The sequence below is a fragment of the Ranitomeya variabilis genome, chromosome 4, assembly GCF_051348905.1.
Source record: "Ranitomeya variabilis isolate aRanVar5 chromosome 4, aRanVar5.hap1, whole genome shotgun sequence".
Classification (NCBI taxonomy): Eukaryota; Metazoa; Chordata; class Amphibia; order Anura; family Dendrobatidae; genus Ranitomeya; species Ranitomeya variabilis.
Window position 1 is genome coordinate 659,956,781 of NC_135235.1, and position 26,618 is coordinate 659,983,398.

The following is a 26,618-nucleotide window of genomic DNA, read 5'->3' on the forward strand; positions in this document are numbered from 1 at the left end:
ACAGCCATATATGTGGTGTGCGGCTCTGCAGGTGGAGGTAGGTGCTGGAGATTCCCCATTACTGGGGGGAGCAGTAACCCCTTCAGTCCTGAGACCATTTTGGTTATTTTTTATTCCTTCTTTATATGACTCCTGACTTTTTTTCCTTTTCCTCTGATGGATACATATGACCCAACTGTAAAAGACAGGAAACATGGAAACCTGTGTTGCCCCCACACAGTATAATGCTCCCACAGTACCGCCATCACTCACACACAGTATTATGTTCCCACGGTACTGACTTTTCCCTCACATTATGATAGTACAAGTTGCCCCCCACAATATGGCACCACCCACCTCCTAATAAATAACTCCTCCCTTCCCCCCATTCCTGATGCAGATCTATATGGACCCGGCACATACCAGCAACCTCCGGGATCAGATTCCCAAAGCTGGAAATTAGAACCTCGGATAGTTGGGAGGTGCTATAGATATAATGGAGGAGGCGCTCTGCCTTTGTCTTTCTGCCTCAGATACAATAATGGATGTTGTCTCTCAGTTACCTCAGCTATATAGGAGATGTCTTCTCTCTGTCCTCATCAAGAATAGAGAATATTCTTTCTCTCTCTCTAAAACTGTGATATGTGTTTTTCTCTTTCAGCTTTTCTCCACAACCCTCATTAGTGCGATCATACAGCATACAAGCCTCTGACAGCTCCGGTGATGCCCTGTACTACTGTAGTGCGGTGTATTATCCCTGCCTGTTGGTGTGATACTAATGGCCCCATACACATGAGATAGCTGATGGTCAAACAATCATGCTAACAACTTTCTCTCCTGACTCCCCCCCACACACACACAACCATTCTACTCCACCAGGCTTTTCTGTAGTCTCTAAAAATACCACTGCTGCTTGGGTCCCCCGCCACTTTTTAATTCCTCCTCAGTCCCAAAGAACTTGTGACTCCTACAGCCAATCAGTTGTCAAAGCCGTAGTCAACATAGCCAGTGATTGGGAACATGGAGAAGATGTCTTTACTCAGCAATTCAGCAATTCAACTTATTTTCCAGTTCATGCAAAATAAGAGCGAATACAACTAGTGATGAGCGAGCATGCTCGCCACTACTCGGTACTCGCCCGAGTATCACTATGCTCAGTGTCCTCAGCGAGCACCGAGTATTTCCAGGATTATTCGTCAGGAGCTCGGGTCTCCGCCCTGCAATTTTGACGTTCTTTAGAGCACCAGTGACCATGCAGGGATTGTCTGCCATGCACTGTAATGCCGCAGCCACAGTGATTACCGTGATTGGCTGGCCGCACAGCGTCATCAGGTCTATAAGAGACCCGCCACATTCTGCTCCGGACTCAGCTAGTATAGGGAGAGCTGCTGCTGAGATAGGGTTAGATTTGTTCTTTTATTAGGTAGTGTGGGTCTCCTAGTGTTCAGTCCACAAATCCTGATACACCTGATACATTTAGGGCTAAAGGTACCGTCACACTCAACGACGCTGCAGCGATATAGACAACGAGCCGATTGCTGCAACGTCGCTGTTTAGGTCGCTGTAGAGACGTCAAACACAGCAGCTCCAGAACAATGCAGGAGCGATCCTGTGACGTAACGGTGATTCACTTATCGTTCTCACAGGTCGTTAGCTCCATGTAAAACATTGCTGACATCGTTGCTTTTGCTGTCAAACACGACGATACACGCCGACCTGACGACCAAATAAAGTTCTGGACTTCTAGCTCCGACCAGCGATATCACAGCGGGATCCAGATCGCTGCTGCGTGTCAAACACAGCGAGATCGCTAACCAGGACGCTGCAACGTCACGGATCATTGTCGTTCTCGTTGTAAAGTTGCTGAGTGTGAAGGTACCTTTATTCGGGGGTACATAGATTGTAGCGCTAGGTAGGCAGGGGAGTCTATGTGCACATATCCACATCAATACAAGGCCTGCAGGCACTGTATGTGAGTACATAGATCTCATTGCATACATATAAAGGCTCCATTACTGCCTGCTGCTGCTTATTTTAAATATACCTAGCTGCAGTTATCTGTGGCAATTTTTTTTCTTTGCAGCTTATACCTGCTCATTTTATTAGAAAGCAATCCATAGTCCCCTTTTTTGACACTTTTGCTTGGTCACGCTGCAGACTACAGCCAGGTCATTGCAATACAAGAGCGTCAAAATCTAACAATTTAAAACATTTGTTTTTGCCCCAGGCATCAGATGTGAGTGCGCAGAAAAATCTGTCCTTTTTTTTTGGTTCTATATAATTTTTTGTAGTGTCTTACATTATTTCTGGACACCATTTTGCTGCCCCAAAAATCTGTAGCTGGCAAAAAAATATTTAGCTTCAGTTCTTATATTTATCACTGTGATTTGTACACCACACGCATCGCATATCATTGCGCTAAATATCTTACAATTTTAGTACTCCAATTTTTTTTTAGTGTCATAGCCAACTTATTGACACAATTTTGGTGGGCCCAAAAAATCAAGGCCATATTTTGATCTGCCTGTTATCTCTGGCTGACGCCTGGTGTATCTGTGGTGTCTAAATCCTTGCTTTTTAGGCATACGCTGCATTGTTTTGTCTGCTAGCTTTGGTCTACTCAGTATTTATTGTTTTCAAAAATTAAAAAAAATAAATAAATTATACAGTCTGTTATCTCCGTCAGACGCCTGGTGTATTTGTGGTGTAAAAATCTTCTCATTGCAGGCATACATTGCATTGTTTTGTCCGATAGCCTTCTGCTAATCATTATTTAGTGTTTTAGAAAACAGAAATTCTTATAAAAAAAGGCCACACATTTAAAAGGTCTGTTATCTCCAATAGAGGCCTGGTGTATCTGTGGTGTCAAAATCTTTGCATTGCAGGCATATGTTGCATTGTTTGGTCTGCTACCCTTAGCCTAGTCAGTATTTAGTGTTTTCAAAAATTAAAAATTTTTTTTATACAGTCTGTTATCTCCGTCAGACGCCTGATGTATCTGTGGTGTCCAAATCTTCGCTTTGCAGGCATACAATGTATTTTTTTGTCTGCTAGCCTTTGTCTACTCATTATTTTGTGGTTACATTTTTTTTATTTTTTTTTTAAAAAGACAACATATTTTAATTGTCTGTTATCTCCGTCAATAGTTAAAATTTATTAAGGACATTAAACATAAGATTCCAAACATAGAAAGCTACCAGAGGTTAAACAGACGTTTCGACTCTTCCCGAGTCTTAATCATATGATCGCTTGGTATGGAATGGATGGAAAGTAGAGGGAAATCCCTTGAGGTTGGATGCCAACACAGCCAGGCGCTGGAGCGCCGCTCATCTTACAAGCCAGCCAGACCCTGCTATTGGGGGCATACACCATATAGGGATACCAATATAACGCTGAGGAAGAGTTTGCTCTCCATCCTCAAGGGATTTCCCTCTACTCTCCATCCATTCCAAACCAAGCGATCATATGATTAAGACTCGGGAAGAGTCGAAACATCAGTTTAACCTCTGGTCTCTTTCTACGTTTGGAATCTTATGTTTAATGTCCTTAATAAGTTTTCACTATTATCGCATCATATATAGAGAGAAAATGTGGTGTATTCTATTCTCCCTGTTAATTTAGGACTTGTACAGTCCATTACAGCGGCACCTCGCTCCCGTAGAATACCGAGTGCGCGCCAATTTCTATCTACATTATGTTATCTCCATCAAACGCTCGGTGTATCTGTGGTCTCCAAATACTTGCTTTTCAGGCATACTGATCACTTATAAGTCTTCTCCAAATGTATCACATTTGTATTGAGCTTTTCAAATATTTAAGTAGTCCATTTAAAATGGGCAAGGCAAGGGACGGGGAAGTGGACGTGATGGTGCATGCAGAGGATGAGGCCTGTTATGAACTGGTGGTTTAGGAACGACATGCGACGAGCTCTGAGCAGGTGGTAACTATACTGACCGCAGTTCCAGAGCTTAACACAACACTAGAAGTAGCCATGGGATGTTCCTGTCACTCCCTAGACACCTCGTCACAGCCGGAGAACTAACTACCCCTAAAGGTGGAAACAGGAAAGCTATCTTGCATCAGAGAAAATCCCCAAAGGATAGGCAGCCCCCCACAAATATTGACTGTGAGTGGAGAGGGAAATGACATACCTAGAATGAAACCAAGATGTAGCAAAGGAGGACACTTCTAGCTAGATAGATAGTACAGGACAGAATACAGTGCGGTCAGTAATAAAAACTACAAAAATCTCCACACCTGACGAAAGGTGTGGAGGGCAAATCTGCTGCCCAGAGCTTCCAGCTTAACTGAATAAATCCATACTGATAAGTTGGACTAGAAAGAAAAACATAGAATGAGCTGAACGATTAAGTCCACAACAAGTGGACTGCAAAAGAACCAAGCAAGGACTTATCTTTGCTGAGCTGGTCAGAATATCAGGAAAACCCAAAAAGAGATGTAACTCCAAACAGGAACCATTGACAACTGGCACTGGCTGAAGGATAAGGCCAGACTAAAATAGCCAAGCCAGAAAGACAATCAGTGGAAGCAGCTGCTGAAGCTAAATCCAAGGAGCAGCCATTCCACTTAAAACCACCGGAGGGAGCCCAAGAGCAGAACTCACAAAAGTGCCACTTACAACCACCGGAGGGAGCCCAAGAGCGGAATTCACAACAGAGGCCGTGGCCAAGCTGAAAGTGGGCCACAACAAAGACCCACATCTTCGCGCTCGACCTTCCTCTCCCAGTTTCTATGGGACTGCATCACACCACTATTGAAGCCAGAGCAGTGTGAAATGGTTGTTGGTTGGATAGCGGATAATGCTTCCAGTCACTTAGCCACCACTACCACTACGTCATCCACACGGTCAAGTCTGAGTAGCTGTGAGTATAGACCGGATATTACTCACCCTGATCCTCCTTCCTCCCACCATGCCCAGTGCCCTGAGACAACTGATCCCACACTTGGACACCCTGAAGAGCTGTACAGTTTTCCCTTTAAAGATTCTGGACTCTCGGCTGGTCAACTTGAAGTGGGGCCAGATGAGATAGCATGTAGCGATGACCAAAGCTTTGAGCGCCACGATCACACGAACGCGATGGTGGGAAAGTGTCACAAGAGGTGGACAATGATGAGACACAATTGCCCGAAAGTCAGGAGGAGGAGCAGGGTGCGGATGTGGAAGACGAGGTGGAGGATGACATAGTGACTGACCCAACCTGGAAGGAGGACATGCAGAGCGAGGACAGCAGCACACATGGGGAAGGAGGCATATCACCCCAACAGGCAGGAAGGAGCAGTGTTGTGGCCACAGACAGAAGTTGTGCACCCATTCCCCATGACACCAACTTGAGGGAAGTTGCCATTCCAACTGCTAGATCTTCCCGAGTCTGGATACTTTTTAAAGACTCTGCCGATAACCCCAAACAGGCCATTTGCAGCACCTGCCATGCCCGCATCAGCAGGGGTAGCAAAACTACCAGCCTGACCACCACCAGCATGATCAGGCACATGGCACTGTCTGCAGGTGACACCAATGCTTCTTCCAATCTTTTGCGTAGAAGCCAATCCCCAGTCCACTGTGCATGTAAAGATGCCTCTAGCCCTGGACCTGTTGTTGCCCACATTCAAGCAGCACCATCATCAAGCCCGTCCATGTCCTTGTCCCAGCACAGCCTTCAGTTGTCTGTACCCCAGTCATTGGAACGCAAGCGGAAATAACCAGCCAATGCCACACAGGCCACAGTCCTAAATTCTAACATTTCTCTTCTGCTTGCACTTGAAATGTTGCCTTTTAGGCTCATTGAGACGGAAGCTTTCCGCAACCTGGTGGCGGAGGCCATCCCAAGGTACTCGGTCCCCAGTTGCCAGTATTTCTCCCAGTGTTCCGTGCCGGCATTACACCAGCATGTGTCCCACAACATTACCCGTGCCCTCAACAATGCTACTACTTTTTTAATAAAATTCAACTCCCATTGGGAAATTTTTGTCATACACTTAGTGTATCGGCATTTCAAGTGTAGGGGACCCGCTCCTATAAATTGGGCCTAGTTTTTAATGAAGCTTTCCTCCACATCTCATCATCCACTGCCACTAGATCACCAGGGTTAACATGTTCTGTGCTGCTACAGCCAGTCAATTTTTTGGCAAGGGTGTCTATGATCACCATAAAAAATTGTTAAAAAAATGTACCCCCAATGGGGAAATGTTTGTCAGCCCATGCACTTAGTGTATGGGCATTACAAGTGTAGGAGACCTGCTCCTTTGTAATGGGACTATTTTTTATGAGGCCCTCCATGTTTCTTCCAAAGGGGGATTGGGGTGTGTGCAATTTGGGTCAAGGCGGCCCTTGCATTCAATGCATAAGGAAACAGTATGGCAGGACCAACTGAAGATTGTGAAGTGGGTTTTTCTGTGACCATCCAGTACCTGGGTTCAAAGGCTTATTGGGGTGCATATGACTTGATAGCAGGGCAGGCCTTGCATTCATTTCAACATTTTTTCAGGAAGCCCTCCTGTACCTCTCGGTAGAGGGGTATTGGGGTGCGTTGCAATTCTTGGCAGCCCAGCCACTCACTGCATAGGCAATAACAGCATAGGAGACCCACTGATTAATAATGGCCGTTTAAGAATATTAATGCCGCCTGATGCCTTTCTAAAAATAGGCTTTGTGACTTTAAGAGTCCCTCCTTCATAAATGAAACAAGATGTCTCCTTATATGTCACACACCACATGGCCACATAGAGTTGATAAATGTTACATTTGCATTTAAATGTTGACATTTCCCAGTGAATGCATTTGTATTGGTTGAAAGCAATGTTAAAGTTGAAAAAACGCATCAAAAACGCTGCGTGTGAACACAGCCCAAGTGGTGGAGTAACATTTTTGTCTGGGGTAACTTATTTTGCCTTATATACAAGTCATTAGCCTGGAAAGGATGTACCTTAACATATTTCCCAGCAAAATCCATTTTGGCTTTGTTTTTGTTTGTTTTCTTGGTGCACCTGTAAAAATGGCGTGAAACTCTGACAACATTGCTTACAGCTGTGACCTAGGAGTCAGAAATGCTTCCAGGTGCTATCCACATGATGTTCCTGTGTCATTTGAGCAGTGTTTCCATCGTCAGATGTTTTTAGACCTTAAAAGGCCCCCCGGGGGGGGGGGTCACGGTGAAAATACTCGGGTTTCCCATAGACTTACATTGGGCTCGTTGCTCAGGCCGAGTACCCTAGTATTCCAATTTGCTCAACCCGAGCAACGAGCACCCGAGCATTTTAGTTCTCGCTCATCACTAAATACAACATCTACATGTTCCATCTCCCGATATTTCCTTTTATTGCCTCCAATAATTTTCTTATTATATGGTAGCCTTTATGATGTTACATCTGATCATCTTCATATCATTCAGATTACTACAATATCGGATCCTCCCAGCAGAGATCTTCTATTTAGAAGAATTTTCCTAATTCATCTGTCAAGGATGGATGGGGACAGGAACAAGATGGCGAGGATATTACACCTCACCCTAGAGATCCTCTTCCGGCTTACTGGAGAGGTGAGAGATTCTGATGACGTCAGTTTACATCAATCTTATGTATGGGAATAACAGATGGACAGAACTGGAGAGGTAAGGACACTGGAAATGTCTGTAGTGAGATTTATTTATGTGTGTTTCCATAACCAGGATTACACAGTAGTGAAGAAGACCTCTAGTGAGCGCTATCAGGACCCTGTGTCTGAGGGATGGGGAAGAACCTTGAGCCCAATCATAGGGCCTTCATCTTACCCCCTGGAACATGAGGACATCAATGACCAGAAGATCCTAGAACTCACCTACAAGATGATTGAGCTGCTGACTGGAGAGGTGACACTGCTGGGAATGCTGGGACATTACACAGTAACGCTATGAAGGGATCGGGGTGATGACGGTATCATTGTATGTGTCAGGTTCCTATAAGGTTTCAGGATGTCACCGTCTATTTCTCCATGGAGGAGTGGGAGTATTTAGAAGAACACAAAGATCTGTACAAGGACATAATGATGGAGGTTCCCCAGACTCTCACATCACCAGGTAATAGACAAGAGTAAATACAGACGGCCTATAATTATCTGTATGTGAAGAATGGATTCAGTCCCTGTATACGTTTCTTCCAGTTCTATCCAGGACAACACCAGAGAGATTTCCCCGTCCTCTTCTTCCACAGGACTGTAAACAAGAAGATCCCAATGTTCCTCAGGATCATCAGGTAGATGGAGAGAAGGTGTCATGAGATCTCCCCTATGATTTGTAGACGTCTGTGAAGGTCTTGTGCTCTGTCTTGTTTTATCCACCAGTATTATATGTTTTATACTTGTGTAATGAGAAAGGTGGAGATGGCAGGATTAGAGATGATCATAAATGTGACTTCTCCGTCTGTCTGTGACTTGTACAATATTTGTTTCAGGGTAAAGATCTGACCCATATTAATACTACAGAGACATATGTGAGGGGTGATAAGTGGTGTAAAGAGGAGATTCCTACATACGACTACCCAGGTGAGTAACTACTAAATGCAAAGAAGTCATAGATTCTTAGCAGTCACTGTTTGATACTGCTTTATCAGTGGTCTTGTCCAGTCATATCACAATTAACTCCTTTATCCCCGAAGGCTGTTTGTACCTTCATGACCGGGCCAACTTTCACAATTCTGTCTACTGACACTTTATGAGGTGGTAATAACTTTGGAACACTTCAATGGATCACACTGATTCTGACATATTGTGACATATTGTACTGTATGATAGTGGTAAAATTTCTTCAATATGACTTGCCTTTATTTGCGAAAAAAAATGGAAATTTGTCGAAATTTTTAAATTTTCAAACTTCTATTTCTCTCTCGCTTCATTGGGGGTCACAGGAAACCATGGGTGTATGCTGCCAGTAGGAGGTTGACACTATGTAAAAACAGGGTTAGCTCTTCCCCAGCAGTATATACCCACTGGCAGAATGCTAATCAGTTTTAGCTTAGTGTCAGTAAGATGTGGGCCCAGGGCTTCCCTCAGCTCCGTTTCTACCTTAGGATTTTGTTGTGTTTTATTAATGATCTCTATTTTACAGATTCGGTGTGTGATCTGGGCAACAGAATGTAATTGGTCACTCTGCTCTCCCCCCTTGAGACCGGGAGCACAGTGTGGAATTGCGTCACTACTGTACCCTCTCGTGTTTACCAGGGCTGTGGAGTCAGTAGGCTAGATCTCCAACTCTGACTACTCAATTTCCATGACTCTGACTCCCTCATACATGGCTCATGTTTAAGTTTAAGTGACAAATTTACTGTGGTAAAATGGTAACATTAGGCTTTTAATCATTATTATGATACAATAATCAAGCCATTTAGATAGAACATAAATATATTTATTGGAATACAACTTTAGGACAAAAAAAACTTTTTTCATATATACAATTTATTATACACTGCAGTAAGTGTAAAAAAAAAAAAGTTTTCAACAAAAGCGTACTGAATAGCATTTGTGCAGTCTATCAATTTGTTCTGAGAAATAGTATCGCCTCAATCAGATCCTCCTTCATAGATGACCTCACATCTGACCTAATTATTTTGAGGCTAGAGAACAACCTCTCTACACTAAAGTGGGTTGGTGGCAAAGCAGTAACCACATGGGTGACATCTCTAACAATTTCAGGGTATAAAGGAGTTTCCTCGTGCACAGTCAGTTTTGATGAACGATTGAACTCTTCTACTTCTTTGAGAGCAAGTGAAAAATGATGCTGAAATATGGTGAATCTGTTTTCTATGGGAGTGGAATCTTTTTCCTTGCAGCAACGCTTTGCCTGCTCCATGTCGTTCAAATACTTGTCGAAATCAAACTCTTCATCTGATGAGGATGAAGAAATGGCAGCAGCAGCACTGGCAGGACCCGAGTCCTCTTGCTCTTGGCCATCCTGTAGACCACTCATCCTAACTGCTACCTCAAAGTTTCTTTTCCTTTAGTAATCTGTTGATCATCCAGCAATATATGATGACTCTGGTCCACATAAACAGCTGCTAGAAGAATTTTATTTTCTAATAGCAGTTTCATTCTCTGTTTCGTTGAAGCAGCAATGCCATCTGCAATTAAACCTCCTCTTTGGGACAGGCAAAACAACAAGTTCTTCCATTCCTTTATAAAAAATGGCAGGAGTTAAATCCTAACTTTTTAGTCACTGTAAATGGGAGATGAAGAAATTCCTTCAATTCAGCCACCTGTGTCCATTGACCTTCATGTAGTGTTACCTGAGGGTTGGCCATATCTACAAGGAAGGGCTTCAGCTCAAGCAATCACTCAATCATTAAATATCTGCTGGCTTGATCCACAATTGCCCCTATTCCAGCACGTCTCTTCAAGATGGAATCAATTTTAGGGGTTCTGGCAGCAATAGCCAATTTCCTCACTTTGCTAATCAGGGTTCCAGCATGTCCCTCTTGCAGATTATCTCTTATTGCCAGCTGCAGCGTGTGCACAATGCAGCGCATGTGATGAAAAAAGAAAGAGGTGTGAAGCAGCTTCAACAATATCATCTAATTGTAAAGAATTATTTTGCTGTTCTTCTGTAGTAATATCTGTTTGTTCCTCCGTTATGGGAACACAACTGTGGCCTTCCATCTCCAACATACTGAATGTGAAATGTTCTTCCAGCTGCTGTTCACCTTCATTATTCTCATTCATCAGTTTAATTGCACTTATCATGTTTGCAGCATTATCAGTTACACTAGCAAGAACCTGTTTTTAAAGTTCATAATCTTGCAGAAATTTTTTCCACTAAGGTGTGGAGAAACTGGCTGCTGTGAAGAGCTTTAGTATCTTTTACTTCCAGCGTCTTAGTAACAATTTTTTGTTGTCACAAACATATCGTACATTGATAGCAAAATAGTTCACTCTGTGACGTGTACATGCATCCATTTTAAGACATACAAATCATCTCTTGATAGTCTTTTTAAGATCTTCCTTTTGGTTAAGGGCTTCTTCAATCACTAATTTTCTAATACTTTCTCTTTCAAGAGAAACATCAAGTTTGTGAGCCAGTTCTCCATTAACCCCTTAACGACCGCCGATACGCCTTTTAACGGCGGCCGCTAAGGGTACTTAAACCACAGCGCCGTTAATTAACGGCGCTGTGGAAAAAGTGAATAGCGCCCCCCAGAGTCGGATTTTCTCTGGGGTCTCGGTTGCCGAGGGTAGCCGAGACCCCAGAGAACATGATTCGGGGGTTTTTTACCGACCCCCGAGTTGCGATCGCCGGTAATTAACCGTTTACCGGCGGTCGCAACAAAAAAAAAAAAAACGCGATTTGCCGTTTAATTTCTCTGTCCTCCGATGTGATCGCACATCGGAGGACAGAGAAATGTGGTCCCCGATGGCCCCCAATAGCCCCCCAATACTTACCTACCTCCCCCGGTGCTCCTCGTGTCTCCCCATGGGCGCCGCCATCTTTTTTCCGGGAAAAAATGGCGGGCGCACGCGCAGTGCGCCCGCCGCCCGGCACCCGGATGTTCTTTGGGGTCTCGGCTGCCGGGGATAGCCGAGACCCCAAAGAACATGATCGGGGTCGATTTGCACCGACCCCTGCTTTGCGATCGCCGGTAATTAACAGTTTACCGGCGACCGCAAAAAAAAAAAAAAAAAAAGCGATCAGTTATTTCTCTGTCCTCTGATGTGATCGCACATCAGAGGACAGAGAGATAGGGGGATTCGGGGACCCTATCATACTCACCCGGGGTCCCTGGGTCCTCTTCTGTCTTCTCCTGCCAGCCGGCTTTTTCATCATGGCGGGCGCATGCGCAGTGCGCCCGCCATCTGCTGCCATCTGCCGGCCGGCAGGAGAAGACAAGTTGGGGCTAAAATTAGGGTTAGGGTTAGGGTTAGAGTTAGGGTTGGGGCTAAATTTAGGGTTAGGGCTAGGGTTAGGGTTAGGCTACTTTCACACTAGCGTTTTTTGGCTTCCGTCGCAATGCGTCGTTGGAGAAAAAACGCATCCTGCAAAAGTGCTTGCAGGATGCGTTTTTTCTCCATTGGCTTGCATTAGCGACGCATTGCGACGGATTGCCACATGTCGCATCCGTCGTGCGACAGATGCGTCGTGCTTCGGCGGACCGTCGACACAAAAAAAACTACATGTAACTTTTTTGTGCGACGTGTCCCACATATTTCAGTGCCACGTGCCACGTATTTAAGTGCCACGTGCCACGTATCAAAGTGCCACGTGCCACATATTTCAGTGCCACGTATCAAAGTGCCACGTGCCACGTATCAAAGTGCCACGTGCCACGTATCAAAGTGCCACGTGCCACATATTTCAGTGCCACGTGCCACGTATCAAAGTGCCACGTGCCACGTATCAAAGTGCCACGTGCCACATCTTTCAGTGCCACGTATTTAAGAGACACGTGCCACGTATCAAAGTGCCACGTGCCACATATTTCAGTGCCACGTGCCACGTATTTAAGTGACACGTGCCACGTATCAAAGTGCCACGTGCCACATATTTCAGTGCCACGTATCAAAGTGCCACGTGCCACGTATCAAAGTGCCACGTGCCACGTATCAAAGTGCCACGTGCCACATATTTCAGTGCCACGTATCAAAGTGCCACGTGCCACGTATCAAAGTGCCACGTGCCACATCTTTCAGTGCCACGTGCCACGTATTTAATTGCCACATATTTAAGTGCCACGTATCAAGATTTTCCATGGAGAACAGACACATCCAGAGATATGTCTGCTCTCCACGGCTGCAGCAACACACTGACAGGAGCCATAGTTCATGTCGGTGTGTCACTGCGCATGCGCGAGCGAGTTTACCGGCGGTCATTGACCCCGGCACTCTCGCTTAACGGCAGTGCTGCGTGGGAAAGTTCAACGCAGCTGTACTGCTGTTAACCGAGACGCCGGAGTCATTGAACTCCGGAACAGTACGCGATACACTGCTAGGAGCTTCGCTCCTGGCAGTGTATCGCCGGAGAGCAGCAGATCGGCGTGGGACACTCGTTTTATGGATTCTGCGGACAGGGAGTATGAATTTGGTTTATTATTTTTGGATTTTTTCCTGGAGGATCGAGGGCTTCGCCTACAAGTGTGCTGTTGGTGAGTATATACTCTGTGTTATATGTTGTATGTACTGTGTGTCATGTATGTGTATTGTGTGTAGGTGTTTTGTGTAACTTTACAATTGTGCTAAGTCGCCGGACACAGGGACAACTCTCCCATCCTAATACCGGATGGGAGTAGTAGTCCCATACGGCGACTTAGCACAATGGTGGCACTAGCGTCGCATGGGGACACACACACGCACACACACGCACACACACACACACAGAAGGACTCCATGCTGCTTCACTGGGGGGCGGGGGCTTCCCTCTTCCTGTCCGACGTCACGTCCGGTCCTGGGTGTCAACCCCTCCGTACAAAGACGCCGACACCCAGGACAAAGGCGCTGTGTGTGGAAGGTAATATGGGGCCCTAGGGGGATACGCAGACACGCCGCTGCGTAAAGAATTGACATGTCAATTCTTTTTACGCCGGCGTGTTTGCAGACAAAAGCGCCGCGTTTTTTTGCGGTGTGTCTGAACGGCAAAGTGAATTTCTCATTCACTTTGCCGGCAGACGAAAATGACATTGCGCATTTTTGAAAAGCGCCCGCAAAATAGCGCTCAAAAATGCGCTATGTCTGAAAGTAGCCTAAGGCTTCTTTCACACTTGCGTCGGTACGGGGCGGTCGCAATGCGTCGGCCCGATGTACCGACGCACGTTGTGAAAATTGTGCACAACGTGGGCAGCGGATGCAGTTTTTCAACGCATCCGCTGCCCAGTCTATGTCCTGGGGAGGAGGGGGCAGAGTTACGGCCACGCATCCGCGGAAATGGCGGACGCGACGTACAAAAAAAAGGTTACATTGAACTTTTTTTGTGACGACGGGGGCTAAAGTTATGGTTAGGGTTGGGGCTAAAGTTAGGGTTGGGGCTAAAGTTAGGGTTAGAGTTGGGATTAGGGTTAGGGTTTGGATTAGGGTTGGGATTAGTGTTACGTTTGGGATTAGGGTTGGGATTAGGGTTAGGGTTGGGATTAGGGTTAGGGGTGTGTTGGATTTAGGGTTTTGATTAGGGTTATGGTTAGGGTTGAGATTAGGGCTGTTTTGGGGTTAGGGTTGTGATTATCGTTAGGGTTGTGATTAGGATTATGGATCGGGTTGAGATTAGGGTTAGGGCTGTGTTGGGGTTAGGGTTGGAGTTAGAATTGGGGGGTTTCCACTGTTTAGGTACATCAGGGGGTCTCCAAACACGACAGCCAATTTTGCGCTAAAAAAGTCAAATGGTACTCCCTCCCTTCTGAGCTCTGCCGTGCGCCCAAACAGTGGTTTACCCCCACATATGGGGCATCAGCGTACTCGGGATAAATTGGACAACAACTTTTGGGGTCCAATTTCTCCTGTTACCCTTGTGAAAATAAAAACTTGGGGGCTAAAAATCTTTTTTGTTGGAAAAAAATATATTTTTTTATTTTCACTACTCTGCATTATAAATTTCTGTGAAGCACTTGAGCTTTCAAAGTTATCACCACATATCTAGATAAGTTCCTTAGGGGGTCTAGTTTCCAAAATTTGGTCACTTGTGGGGGTTTCTACTGTTTAGGTACATTAGGGGTCTGCAAACGCAACATAACGCCCGCAGACAATTCTATCAAAGTCTGCATTCCAAAATGGCACTCCTTCCCTTCCGAGCTCTGCCATGCGCCCAAACAGTGGTTTACCCCCACATATGGGGTACCAGCATACTCAGGACAAATTGGACAACAACTTTTGGGGTCCAATTTCTCTTGTTACCCTTGTGAAAATAAAAACTTGGGGGCTAAAAAATCTTTATTGTTAAAAAATATATATTTTTTATTTTCACGACTCTGCATTATAAACTTCTGTGATGCACTTGGGCATTCAAAGTTCTCACTACACATCTAGATAAGTTCCATGGGGGGTCTAGTTTCCAAAATGGGGTCACTTTTGGGGGGTTTCTGCTGTTTAGGCACATCAGGGGCTCTCCAAACGCGACATGGCGTCCGATCTCAATTCCAGTCAATTTTGCATTGAAAAGTCAAATGGCGCTCCTTTGCTTCCGAGCTCAGCCATGCGCCCAAACAGTGGTTTACCCCCACATATGGGGTGTCGGCGTACTCAAGACAAATTGTACAACAGCTTCTGGGGTCCATTTTCTCCTGTTACCCTTGGTAAAATAAAAATTTGGAGGCAAAAAGATCATTTTTGTAGAAAAAATGCGATTTTTTTATTTTCACGGCTCTACGTTATAAACTTCTGTGAAGCACCTGGGGGTTTAAAGTGCTCACCACACATCTAGATAAGTTCCTTAAGGGGTCTAGTTTCCAAAATGGTGTCATATGTGGGGGGTCTCTACTGTTTAGGCACATCAGCGGCTCTCCAAACGTGACATGGCGTCCGATCTCAATTCCAGCCAATTCTACATTGAAAAAGTAAAACGACACTCCTTCTCTTCCAAGCTCTGCGGTGCGCCCAAACAGTGGTTTACCCCCATATATGGGGTATCGACGTACTCAGGAGAAATTGCACAACAACTTTTGTGGTCTAATTTCTCCTTTTACCCTTGTGAAAATAAAAATTTGGGGGCAAAAAGATCATTTTTGTAGAAAAAATGAGATTTTTTATTTTCACGGCTCTACGTTATAAACTTCTGTGAAGCACTTGGGGGTTCAAAGTGCTCACCACACATCTAGATAAGTTCCTTGGGGGGTCTAGTTTCCAAAATGGTATCACTTGTGGGGGGTTTCCACTGTTTAGGCACATCAGGGACTCTCCAAACGCGACATGGCATCCGATCTCAATTCCAGCCAATTCTGCATTGAAAAAGTCAAACGGTGCTCCTTCACTTCCAAGCTCTGCGGTGCGCCAAAACAGTGGTTTACCTCCACATATGGGGTATCGACGTACTCAGGAGAAATTGCACAACAACTTTTGTGGTCTAATTTCTCCTGTTACCCTTGTGAAAATAAGAATTTGTGGGCGAAAAAATCATTTTTGTGAAAACAAATGCGATTTTTTTATTTTCACGGCTCTACGTTATAAACTTCTGTGAAGCACTTGGGGGTTCAAAGTGCTCACCACACATCTAGATAAGTTCCTTGGGGGGTCTAGTTTCCAAAATGGTGTCACTTGTGGGGGGTTTCCACTGTTTAGGCACATTAGGGGCTCTCCAAACGCGACATGGCGTCCGATCTCAATTCCAGCCAATTCTGCATTGAAACAGTCAAACGGTGCTCCTTCACTTCCAAGCTCTGCGGTGCGCCCAAACAGTGGTTTACCTCCACATATGGGGTATCGGCGTACTCAGGAAAAATTGCACAACAAAATTTGTGGTTAAATTTCTGTTTTTACACTTGTGAAAATTAAAAAAAATGGTTCTGAAGTAAAATGTTTGCAAAAAAAAGTAAAATGTTAATTTTTTTCTTCCACATTGTTTTAGTTCCTGTGAAGTACGTAAAGGGTTAATAAACTTCTTGAATGTGGTTTTGAGCAGCTTGAGGGGTGCAGTTTTTAGAATGGTGTCACACTTGGTTATTTTCTATCATATAGACCCCTCAAAATCACTTCAAAGGTGATGTGGTCCCTAAAAAAAACATGGTGTTGTAAAAATGAGAAATTGCTGGTCAACTTTTAACCCTTATAACTCCCTAACAAAAAAAAAAATTGTTTCCAAAATTGTGCTGATGTAAAGTAAACATGTGAGAAATGTTATTTATTAACTATTTTTTGTGACATATCTCTCTGATTTAAGGGCATAAAAATACAAAGTTTGAAAATTGCAAAATTTTAAAAATTTTCGCCATATTTCCATTTTTTTCATAAATAATCGCAAGTAATATCGAAGAAATGTTACCACTAACTTGAAGTACAACATGTCACGAAAAAACAATCTCAGAATCAGCGGGATCCGATAAAGCGTTCCAGAGTTATAACCTCATAAAGTGACACTGGTCAGAATTGTAAAAATTGGCTCGGTCATTAAGTACCAAATTGGCTCTGTCACTAAGGGGTTAAGAGCTATAAAAGCTGATCATGCAAATAATGATAACGGTACACAGTCCTTCACAACAAGCCCGAGGAGCTGTCTTTCAAACACATCTTCTGTCATTGTTGCAGTAACTCTGTCACTTACAAAATATCTTGTAACTAATGTTTGAGATGCCCTTTCCTCCTCCTTTGCCTGGTGGGAAGTGCTGATCTCTGGTTTCTTGGTGCTGCTGTGATCTTTTCAATCACAGCTTTGTAAATGTATGGGTGGCAGCATTGTAAATGTCTTCTTAGATTGGAAGCTCTTGAAGGAGCATTTTTTATCACTGCCTGAGTATGCACTGATTTTGGCATCACAGCATTTGTTTTCATCAGGGTCACTTATACACTGACAAACAAAATGTTTTTTTTTTATCTTGAGTTACTGTAAAATGCTCAAATACAGCTGATTTCATAAGATGCTTCTTAGAAATGTTGTAATTATGTAAATTTGCTCTCAAAATATTTTTGTCTTGTAAACAAATAAGGTATATTGTAATCTTTGCATAAATCAAAAGGACAGATGAGAAGTATAATGTTTGTAAAATATGTTAGATAGCTTTTATGCTGAACTTTCAATGTCAGGCTTGTCTCAGGGTACAGCTCATTATATGCTTCACATCATATTTCTTCACAGTCTAAGAAGGGAGGTGGGAGGGAACGTTTGTGCTGAATCATATTGCAGCACACACACACACACACACACACACAAATATATATGTTCTCATCGATCCTGTTACTGTATTTCTGAATTTGAGATGTTAGAAAACAGTTTTTCCCTTTATATTCTATGTATAGTGTATATAAGTCATCAAGGCAGCTAATTTCTCCAAACATGAGCTAAAAGTAAAAACAAACTGAAACATCAAGCATACAGAGACGGCATATACTGGACTATTGATTTATGCACAGTTTATTGAAAGTTTAGATATGCTTTAGGAAGTACTTACCGTATATACTCGAGTATAAGCCGAGATTTTCAGCCCAAATTTTTGGGCTGAAAGTGCCCCTCTCGGCTTATACTCGAGTCACAGTCGGCGGGTGAGGGGGAGAGGGCGCTGAGGCATACTTACCTAGTTCCGGCGTTCCTGGCGCTCCCCCTGCCCGTCCCACGGTCTCCGGATGCCGCAGCTCTTGCCCTGAGCGGTCACGTGGGACCGCTCATTAGAGAAATGAATAGGCTGCTCCACCTCCCATAGGGGCAGAGCCGCATAATTAATTTCTCTAATCAGCGGTGCCGGTGACCGCTGATAGAGGAAGAGGCTGCGGCACCGAAGACCAGCTGTCCGGGGGAAGGAGCGGGACGCCGGGAGCAGGTAAGTATCGCATATTCACCTGTCCGCGTTCCACACGCCGGGCGCCACGCCATCTTCCCGGCGTCTCTCCGCACTGACTGTACAGGTCAGAGGGCGCGATGACGCATATAGTGTGCGCGCCGCCCTATGCCTGATCAGTCAGTGCAGAGAGACGCCGGGAAGATGGCACTGAGGAGCTGCAAGCAAGAGAGGTGAGTATGTGTTTTTTTTTTTTTTTATTGCAGCAGCAGCAATGGCACAGATTTATGTGGAGTATCTATGGGGCAACGGTGCAGAGCACTATATGGCACAGCTATGGGACAACAGTGCAGAGCACTATATGGCACAGCTATGGGGCAACGGTGCAGAGCACTATATGGCACAGCTATGGGGCAACGGTGCAGAGCACTATATGGCACAGCTATGGGGCAACGGTGCAGAGCACTATATGGCACAGCTATGGGGCAACGGTGCAGAGCACTATATGGCACAGCTATGGGGCAACGGTGCAGAGCACTATATGGCACAGCTATGGGGCAACGGTGCAGAGCACTATATGGCACAGCTATGGGGCAACGGTGCAGAGCACTATATGGCACAGCTATGGGGCAACGGTGCAGAGCACTATATGGCACAGCTATGGGGCAACGGTGCAGAGCATTATATATATGGCACAGCTATGGGGCAACGGTGCAGAGCATTATATATATGGCACAGCTATGGAGCAACGGTGCAGAGCATTATATATATGGCACAGCTATGGGGCAACGGTGCAGAGCATTATATATATGGCACAGCTATGGGGCAACGGTGCAGAGCATTATATATATGGCACAGCTATCTATGGGGCAACGGTGCAGAGCATTGTATATATGGCACAGCTTTATGTGGAGTATCTATGGGGCAACGGTGCAGAGCATTGTATATGGCACAGCTTTCTATGGAGCATCTATGGGGCCATAATAAACTGTGCAGAGCATTATATGTGGCACAGCTTTATGTGGAGCATCTATGGGGCCATAATGAACAGTGCAGAGCATTATATATGGGGCAGCTTTATGTGGAGCGTCTATGGGGCCATAATGAATGGTATGGAGTATCTATTTTTAATTTTGAAATTCACCGATACCTGCTGCATTTTCCACCCTAGGCTTATACTCGAGTCAATAAGTTTTCCCAGTTTTTTGTGGCAAAATTAGGGGGGTCGGCTTATACTCGGGTCGGCTTATACTCGAGTATATACGGTACATTCTTTAATACTGCTTTCCTGTTCACTCCAAAAGTTCTGAGATGATTGTAGGCTTTCCTTCCATGTGTGTTTGTTATTTTTTTTCCCCTTATCTGTAGAGGAGGAGCCTCACTACTTATCATAAACTGCAGCACAGATTAATCTCAGCTAAAAGTCTAGACCTTAGATCAGGAATAGGACAGACATTTATAGGACACTTCATAACTTTCCCAAATTCTTATGAAAAAATATTCCCCACAAACCGCATTGAACTACTGTACCAAATTTATTTATATTTTAGGAGTCGGTCCATTTAATACCGACGCCAACTCCACCAAAATGGGCTCAGACTCAGACCCCACAGCCCTGCTTTATGTAGCAATAACTTTAAAATGCTTAACCTGATGCAATTGATTCTGAGATTGTTGTTTTTTTTCCATGACACATTGTACTTTTCGTTATTGGTAATTTTAAGTTTTATTTAAATTTTTTTTGTGTTTATGGAAAAATCTGAAATTTACCAAATACCATATATATTCGAGTATAAGCCGACCTGAGTATAAGCCGAGGCACCTACTTTTGCCAGGGAAAACTGGGTAAGCTTATTGACTTGAGTATAAACCGGGTATGCATTGTCCCTCTCATCCCTGTCCTGCTTTGCGTGGCTCCCCTGTCCTGTCCTGGTATGTGGCTTCCCCTGTCCTGTTCTGCTATGTGACGCTCCCCCTGTCCTGTCCTGGTATGTGGCTCCCCTCGTCCTGTCCTGGTATGTGGCTCCCCCTCTCCTGTCCTGGTATGTGTGGCTCCCCCTGTTTGTATGCATGGCTCTCCTGGTCCTGCATTGCACAGCACCCCCACTCCCTCAATGCTCAGCTCGTGCCTGCATCCCTGTTGTCACTGCACCGGTGGCTCTCCTCTCCTCAGTGGTCGCGTGGTACCGCTCATTAAGGTAATGAATATGCGCTCCATGCCTATGGGAGTGGAGACGCATCCATATTCATTACCTTAATGAGCGGTACCCTGTGACCGCTCAGGAGAGGAGAGCTGCCGGTGCCATGACAACACAGATGCAGGGACGGAGATGCAGCAACGGAGAGTGAGTATGATGTCTTCTGATAGTCGGCTCCTGCCACTGCTACACCGCCCCCCCCTACCCTGCACAAAAATTGTGCTGAAAATCTCGACGAGTATCTACGATATTTAGAAGAATTCGGGTCTAAGGTTATGTTCCCCAACCCGCAGCGGCCAGATGTTACAGCATAGTGGATTGGATTTCAAGAAATTACATGTCCACTATGCGTGCATCTGCACCCGCGGCTTCCCTGCAGAGACCGACATGCGGCACGTCTTTACAGACCTCAGCATGTCTATTAATTTTGAGGAGATGCTCAGTCTCCGCAAGATAAATATCACCCATCCATTGTATTGGACGCTATTACTGACCGTTGGGTCATAGCCTAACATTGATTTTGTATGCCATTAAAACAAAAAGTGATACCACATAAAATATTTAATAAATAGCATTTATCCTATTTCAGCTTTATGTCGACAGCATTTTTCAAACATCCTTTTATTTCTTTAGGATTTTAAAAGACATGAACAACCAATTATCATATGTTCAAGGCAATTTACAAAACTTTTTTTGGGGGGACCAAGTTCACTTTTGGTGTTACTTGAAGGGCCTACTTTATATTGTTGTATATTGTACTCCTCATAGTATCAAAAACCACAGTCAGGAAATTCAACCCTTTAGGTGTGTCACAATAAATATTGATGTAGCCCCAATTTTTCAATTTTACTAGGGGTAATTGGAAAAAAATGGACCTCACAATATATTTGGCAGCTTTTCCTAAATCGGACAATTTCATACTTTTTGGCACATTGCAGGGCTCAGAAGCAAAGGTGTGCCATTTGGCTTTGGGAATGTAGATTTTACTGGAATAGTTGCGAGCACATTTGCAGATTATCTAAGGAGTCAAAGCAACAGAAAAACAATAGAACATCGCATAAAATTGACTCAATTTCCCTCAGTGAATTCATATTTAGGAGTAGTGATTATTTTGACTCCACATGTATTCTCTGGAAACTAGCACGCAGTAGATGTTGGAGAATGACCATTGCAAATTTTCCATTTTAGTACACAATAAGTGGTGCTCAGCTTGTACTTCTGGAGACACGCACACTGTAAATGTTTAAGAGGGTTCTTCCCATTACTGCAATGCTAAACATGTGGATGCTAACAGTTTTTGGGCACACTGTGAGGCTCAGGAGTGATGAGGGCATTTGGCTTTTGGGAACACAGATTGGGCTGTTGGATTCTGGAAGCCATGTTGCTTTTCAAAGTTTACTGTAGATTTTTTTAATTGTTTTTGTCTTTGTAAATACTTGATTTTTGCTGAATAACTTGTTATTTCTTTGGGTATTTTAAAAATATTATAAAAAATATAATTCATTATAATTTATATAAAATTAATCTTTATATCTGGCAGATGACTGCACCAGGAGATCAGAGGAACAATTGGCATCTTCAATTTTTAAATCGGATGACTTTAATATCAATCAAGATAAAACTGACATCTATGCCACTATTCCAGATATTCCATCATCCTTTCACAGCAAAGATCTATCAACTAATCCTTTTAAGCAGGACCTATCTTCTGATTCATCACAGGCTATTAAGAAAAATAAAAGTTGCAGAAAAGGTGTTAAATATCATAGTGGTCTGACAGCAAACAAGCAATTTCCAAGTTTAGTATATAAAAAAAGTTTTTCTCTCAAAAAGTCTTTTGATACACATCCAAAAATTCAAATGGAGGAGAAAAGATTTTCTTCTTCAGAATGTGAGAAATATTTTAACCAGAAATTAGAGCATGTTAGAAAAAAAAGAGTTTGTGCAGAGGAGAAGTCCTATTCATGTTCAGAATGTGGGAAATGTTTTGAATATAAATCACGTCTTGTTAAACATCAGAGAACTCACACAGGGGAGAAGCCATTTTCATGTTCAGAATGTGAGAAATGTTTTGCAGTTAAATCAACTCTTATTGCACATAGGAGAACTCACACAGGGGAGAAGCCATTTTCATGTTCGGAATGTGATAAATGTTTTACAGTTAAATCAACTCTTATTGCACATAGGAGAACTCACACAGGGGAGAAGCCATTTTCATGTTCAGAATGTGAGAAATGTTTTGCAGTTCAGTCAACTTTTCTTAGACATCAGAGAAGTCACACAGGGAATAAGCCATTTTCATGTTCAGAATGTGGGAAATATTTTACGAACAAAAGGAATTTTACTAAACATCAAATATCTAACAAAGGAAAAAGCGTGCATTCTCATGCCTAGAAGGTGAGAAATGCTGACCACAAAGGAAATTTTACAGTAAGAAACCATATATTTTTAACAAACTGAGAAAATACATAAAAGAGAGAGTCAAAAAATGACAAATAAGTAAACAAGAAAGTAAGTTGGAACTTGAATTAAATCAAATGCAGCTACTAATAATGTATAAATATATGAGGGGACAGTACAAAGACCTTTCTGAAGATCTTTTTAATCATAGACCTGAGACAGGGACAAGGGGGCATCCTCTACATCTAGAGGAAAGAAGGTTTAAGCATAATAACAGACGCGGATTCTTTACTGTAAGAGCAGTGAGACTATGGAACTCTCTGCCGTATGATGTTGTAATGAGTGATTCATTACTTAAATTTAAGAGGGGACTGGATACCTTTCTGGAAAAGTATAATGTTACAGGGTATATACACTAGATTCCTTGATAGGGCGTTGATCCAGGGAACTAGTCTGACTGCGGTATGTGGAGTCGGGAAGGAATTTTTTTCCCCAATGTGGAGCTTACTCTTTGCCACATGGGTTTTTTTTGCCTTCCTCTGAACCAACATGTTAGGGCATGTTAGGTTAGGCTATGGGTTGAACTAGATGGACTTAAAGTCTTCCTTCAACCTTAATAACTATGTAACTATGTAATACACAGTTGTGTGAAAAAGTGTTTGCCCCTTCCTGATTTCCTATTCTTTTGCATGTTTGTCACACTTAAATGTCTCAGATCACCAAGCAGCAAATTTAAATATTAGCACAAAATGCAGTTTCTTTATTATTAAGTGAAAAAGCCTAAATTAACTGTGTTTTATCACATCTTTGGGAACCTAAGTTCAAATTCCATACCCACACTCAGGCCTGATTACTGCCACACCTGTTCTCAATAAAGAAATCATTTAAATAGGACCTACCCGTCAAAGTGAAGTAAACAAAAAGATCCTCAAAAGCAAGACATCATGCTGCGAGCGAAAAAAATTCTGGAACAAATGTGAATCAAAGTAATTGAGATCTATCTGTCTGGGAAAAGGTTCTAAACCCATTCCTAAACCTTTACGACTCCAGTGAACCATGGTGAGAGCCATGATCCACAAATGATGAAAAATGGAACAGTGGTGAACTTTCCAAGAAGTGGCCGGCAAAAATTACCCCAAGAGTGCAGCGACAACTCATCCAAGAGGTCACAAAAGATCACACAACATCCAAAGAACTACAGGATTCAATTGCCTCAGTTAAGGTCAGTGTTCATGACTCCACCATAAGAAAGAGACTGGGCAAAAATGGCCTGCATGGCAGAGTTCCAAGACCAAAACCACTGCTGAGCAATAAGAACATAAACGCTAGTTTCAGTTTTGCCAGAAAACATCTGGATGATCCCCAAGACTTTTGGGAGAATACTCTGTGGACTACCGAGATAAAAATATAACTTTTTGCAAGGTGTATGTCCCATTATATCTGGCGTAGAAGTAACACATCATTTCAGAAAAGGAGCATCATACCAACAGTAAAATATGGTGGCAGTGGTGTGATGGTCTGGGGCTGTTTTGCTGCTTCAGGACCTGGAAGACTTGCTGTGGTAAATGTATCCATGAATTCTGCTGTCTACCAAAAAATCCTGGATGGGAATGTCTTATCGTGACCTCAAGCTGAAGCACACTTGGGTTATGCAGCAGGACAATGATCCAAAACACCAGAAAGTCCACCTCTGAATGGCTTAAGAAAAACAAAATTAAGACATTGGAGTGGCCTACTCAAAGTCCTGATCTTAATCTGATTTAAATGATGTGGCATGACTGGCTGCTTGGAAACCTTTGCCTGAATTACACCAATTCTCCAAAGATGAGTGGGCGAAAATTCCTCCATAGTGTTGTAAAAGACTCATTGCCAGTTATCACAAACGCTTGATTGCAGTTGTTGCTGCTAAGGGTGGCCCAACAAGTTATTAGGTTTAGGGGCAATCACTTTCACACACGGCCCTCTAAGTTTGGATTTCTTTTTCCCTTATTAATAAAGACCTTCACTTAAAAACTGCATTTTGTGTTATCTTTGACTAATATTTAAACTTGTTTTGTGATCTGAAACATTTAACCCCTTCATGACCCCAGCTTTTTTTGGTTTTGCGTTTTCGTTTTTCGTTCCCTTTATTCCCAGAGCCATAACTTTTTTATTTTTGCATCAATATGGCCATGTAAGGGCTTATTCTTTGCAGGACGAGTTGTATCTCTGAACTACATAATTGGTTTTACCATTATCATGTACTCGAAAACGGGAAAAAAATTCCAAGTGCTATAAAATTGCAAACAAAGTGCAATCTCACACTTGTTTTTTGTTTGGCTTTTTTGCTAGGTTCACTAAATGCTAAAACAGACCTGACAATATGATTTTCCAGGTCATTACACAGGTTCATACACACCAAACATGTCTAGGTTCTTTTTTATCTAAGTGGTGAAAAAAAATTCCAAAGTTTTCTAAAAGAAAAAAAAAATAATAAGAATTGCGTAATTTTCCAATACCTGTAGCATTTCCATTTTTCGTGATCTGGAGTTGGTTGAGGGCTTATATTTTGCATGCCGAGCTGACTTTTTAATTATACCATTTTGATGCAAATATGTTCTTTTGCTCGCCCGTTATTGCATTTCACCCCAACCAAAAGAACCTAATACAGGCATTTTTACTTTTTTGTTATCACTACGCCGTTTAGCGATCAGGTTAATCCTTTTTTTTAATTGATGGATTGGGCAATTCTGAACACGGCGATACCATATTAGTCCATATTAAAACATGTGCATTCTCCTGAACTGCTCTCAGGATGAAAAGCAACACATTTCGATTGCAACAGCGATCTTTATCCAAGCTTAAACCCTTCAGATCCCACAGTGCTTTAAGACAAACTTGGACCAATCGATCAGATCCCATCACATTACATATTAGGTCCTATATGTAACATACATGTTTGTACTAAAATTAACATGTGAGACTATAAACTTAGAAAATGATAAAGAGAGAAAAATAAACAAAAAATAATAGTGAAACATAATTTCATTGCGTCTTTTGAGACCATTTGGAACTCTCGTACCAAAGTTGTAGATCCAAAAGGCTTCACGTGTGAGGAGATCGCCTGATGATTCCCCCACACAGTGATCTTTCAGCTTGTTCTATCCCACATACATGGAGAGATGCAATGCTGCATGAATGGTGAGAATCAGTGTTTTGCCACTGATGAGATACTGCGACTCGTCTTTGCTGTACTTGAAATGTCGTAAAGATGACGTGTTTTTAATTTCCGTGAAGTATATCCTACATACAGTATATTTGTTACACAAAGAGCATTTAATTTTGTATATAATGTATGAATTGCAGTTAATTGTTTTATATTGTAGTTTGAAGTATTGTCATGAGCCCCCCTGACTCAAAGTACAAAATTGAGGATGAAGCCCGTAAACACAAAAAAACGGAGACTCCCCAGACGACTCCTGGCGGTGATTATTGATGGCAAACTCAGCCAAAGGAAGGAACTTCGACCACTCCTCCTGGTTATCCGAAACAAAGCAGCGTAAGTACTGTTCCAAATTTTGGTTCATGCGCTCGGTCTGACCATTTGACTGAGGATGAAACGCCGAAGAATGAGACAACTTGATCCCCAGGCGTGAACAAAATGCTTTCCAAAATTTTGCC

At 43.1% G+C, this 26,618-nt stretch overlaps 1 protein-coding gene across 1 annotated transcript; it reads left to right on the top strand.

Annotated features, from left to right (window-relative positions):
* On the top strand, positions 1-26,329 carry LOC143767532 (uncharacterized). Its single transcript, XM_077255944.1, has 7 exons — positions 1-37; positions 7,389-7,535; positions 7,665-7,844; positions 7,928-8,051; positions 8,135-8,226; positions 8,425-8,515; positions 22,099-26,329. The coding sequence occupies exons 1-7, from the start codon at positions 11-13 to the stop codon at positions 22,950-22,952; spliced, it is 1,515 nt and encodes a 504-aa protein (XP_077112059.1). The 5' UTR covers positions 1-10; the 3' UTR covers positions 22,953-26,329.
* Positions 26,330-26,618: the final 289 nt, after the last annotated feature.

What these genes read in the sequence shown, in the direction of transcription:
- LOC143767532 (XM_077255944.1), top strand. Translation starts at nt 11, where the DNA reads ATGTGGTGTGCGGCTCTGCAGGTGGAG. An exon ending in TTGAGCTGCTGACTGGAGAG is followed by an intron (nt 7,845 to 7,927) that starts GTGACACTGCTG and finishes TGTATGTGTCAG; the next exon opens with GTTCCTATAAGGTTTCAGGA. An exon ending in TCCTACATACGACTACCCAG is followed by an intron (nt 8,516 to 22,098) that starts GTGAGTAACTAC and finishes TATATCTGGCAG; the next exon opens with ATGACTGCACCAGGAGATCA.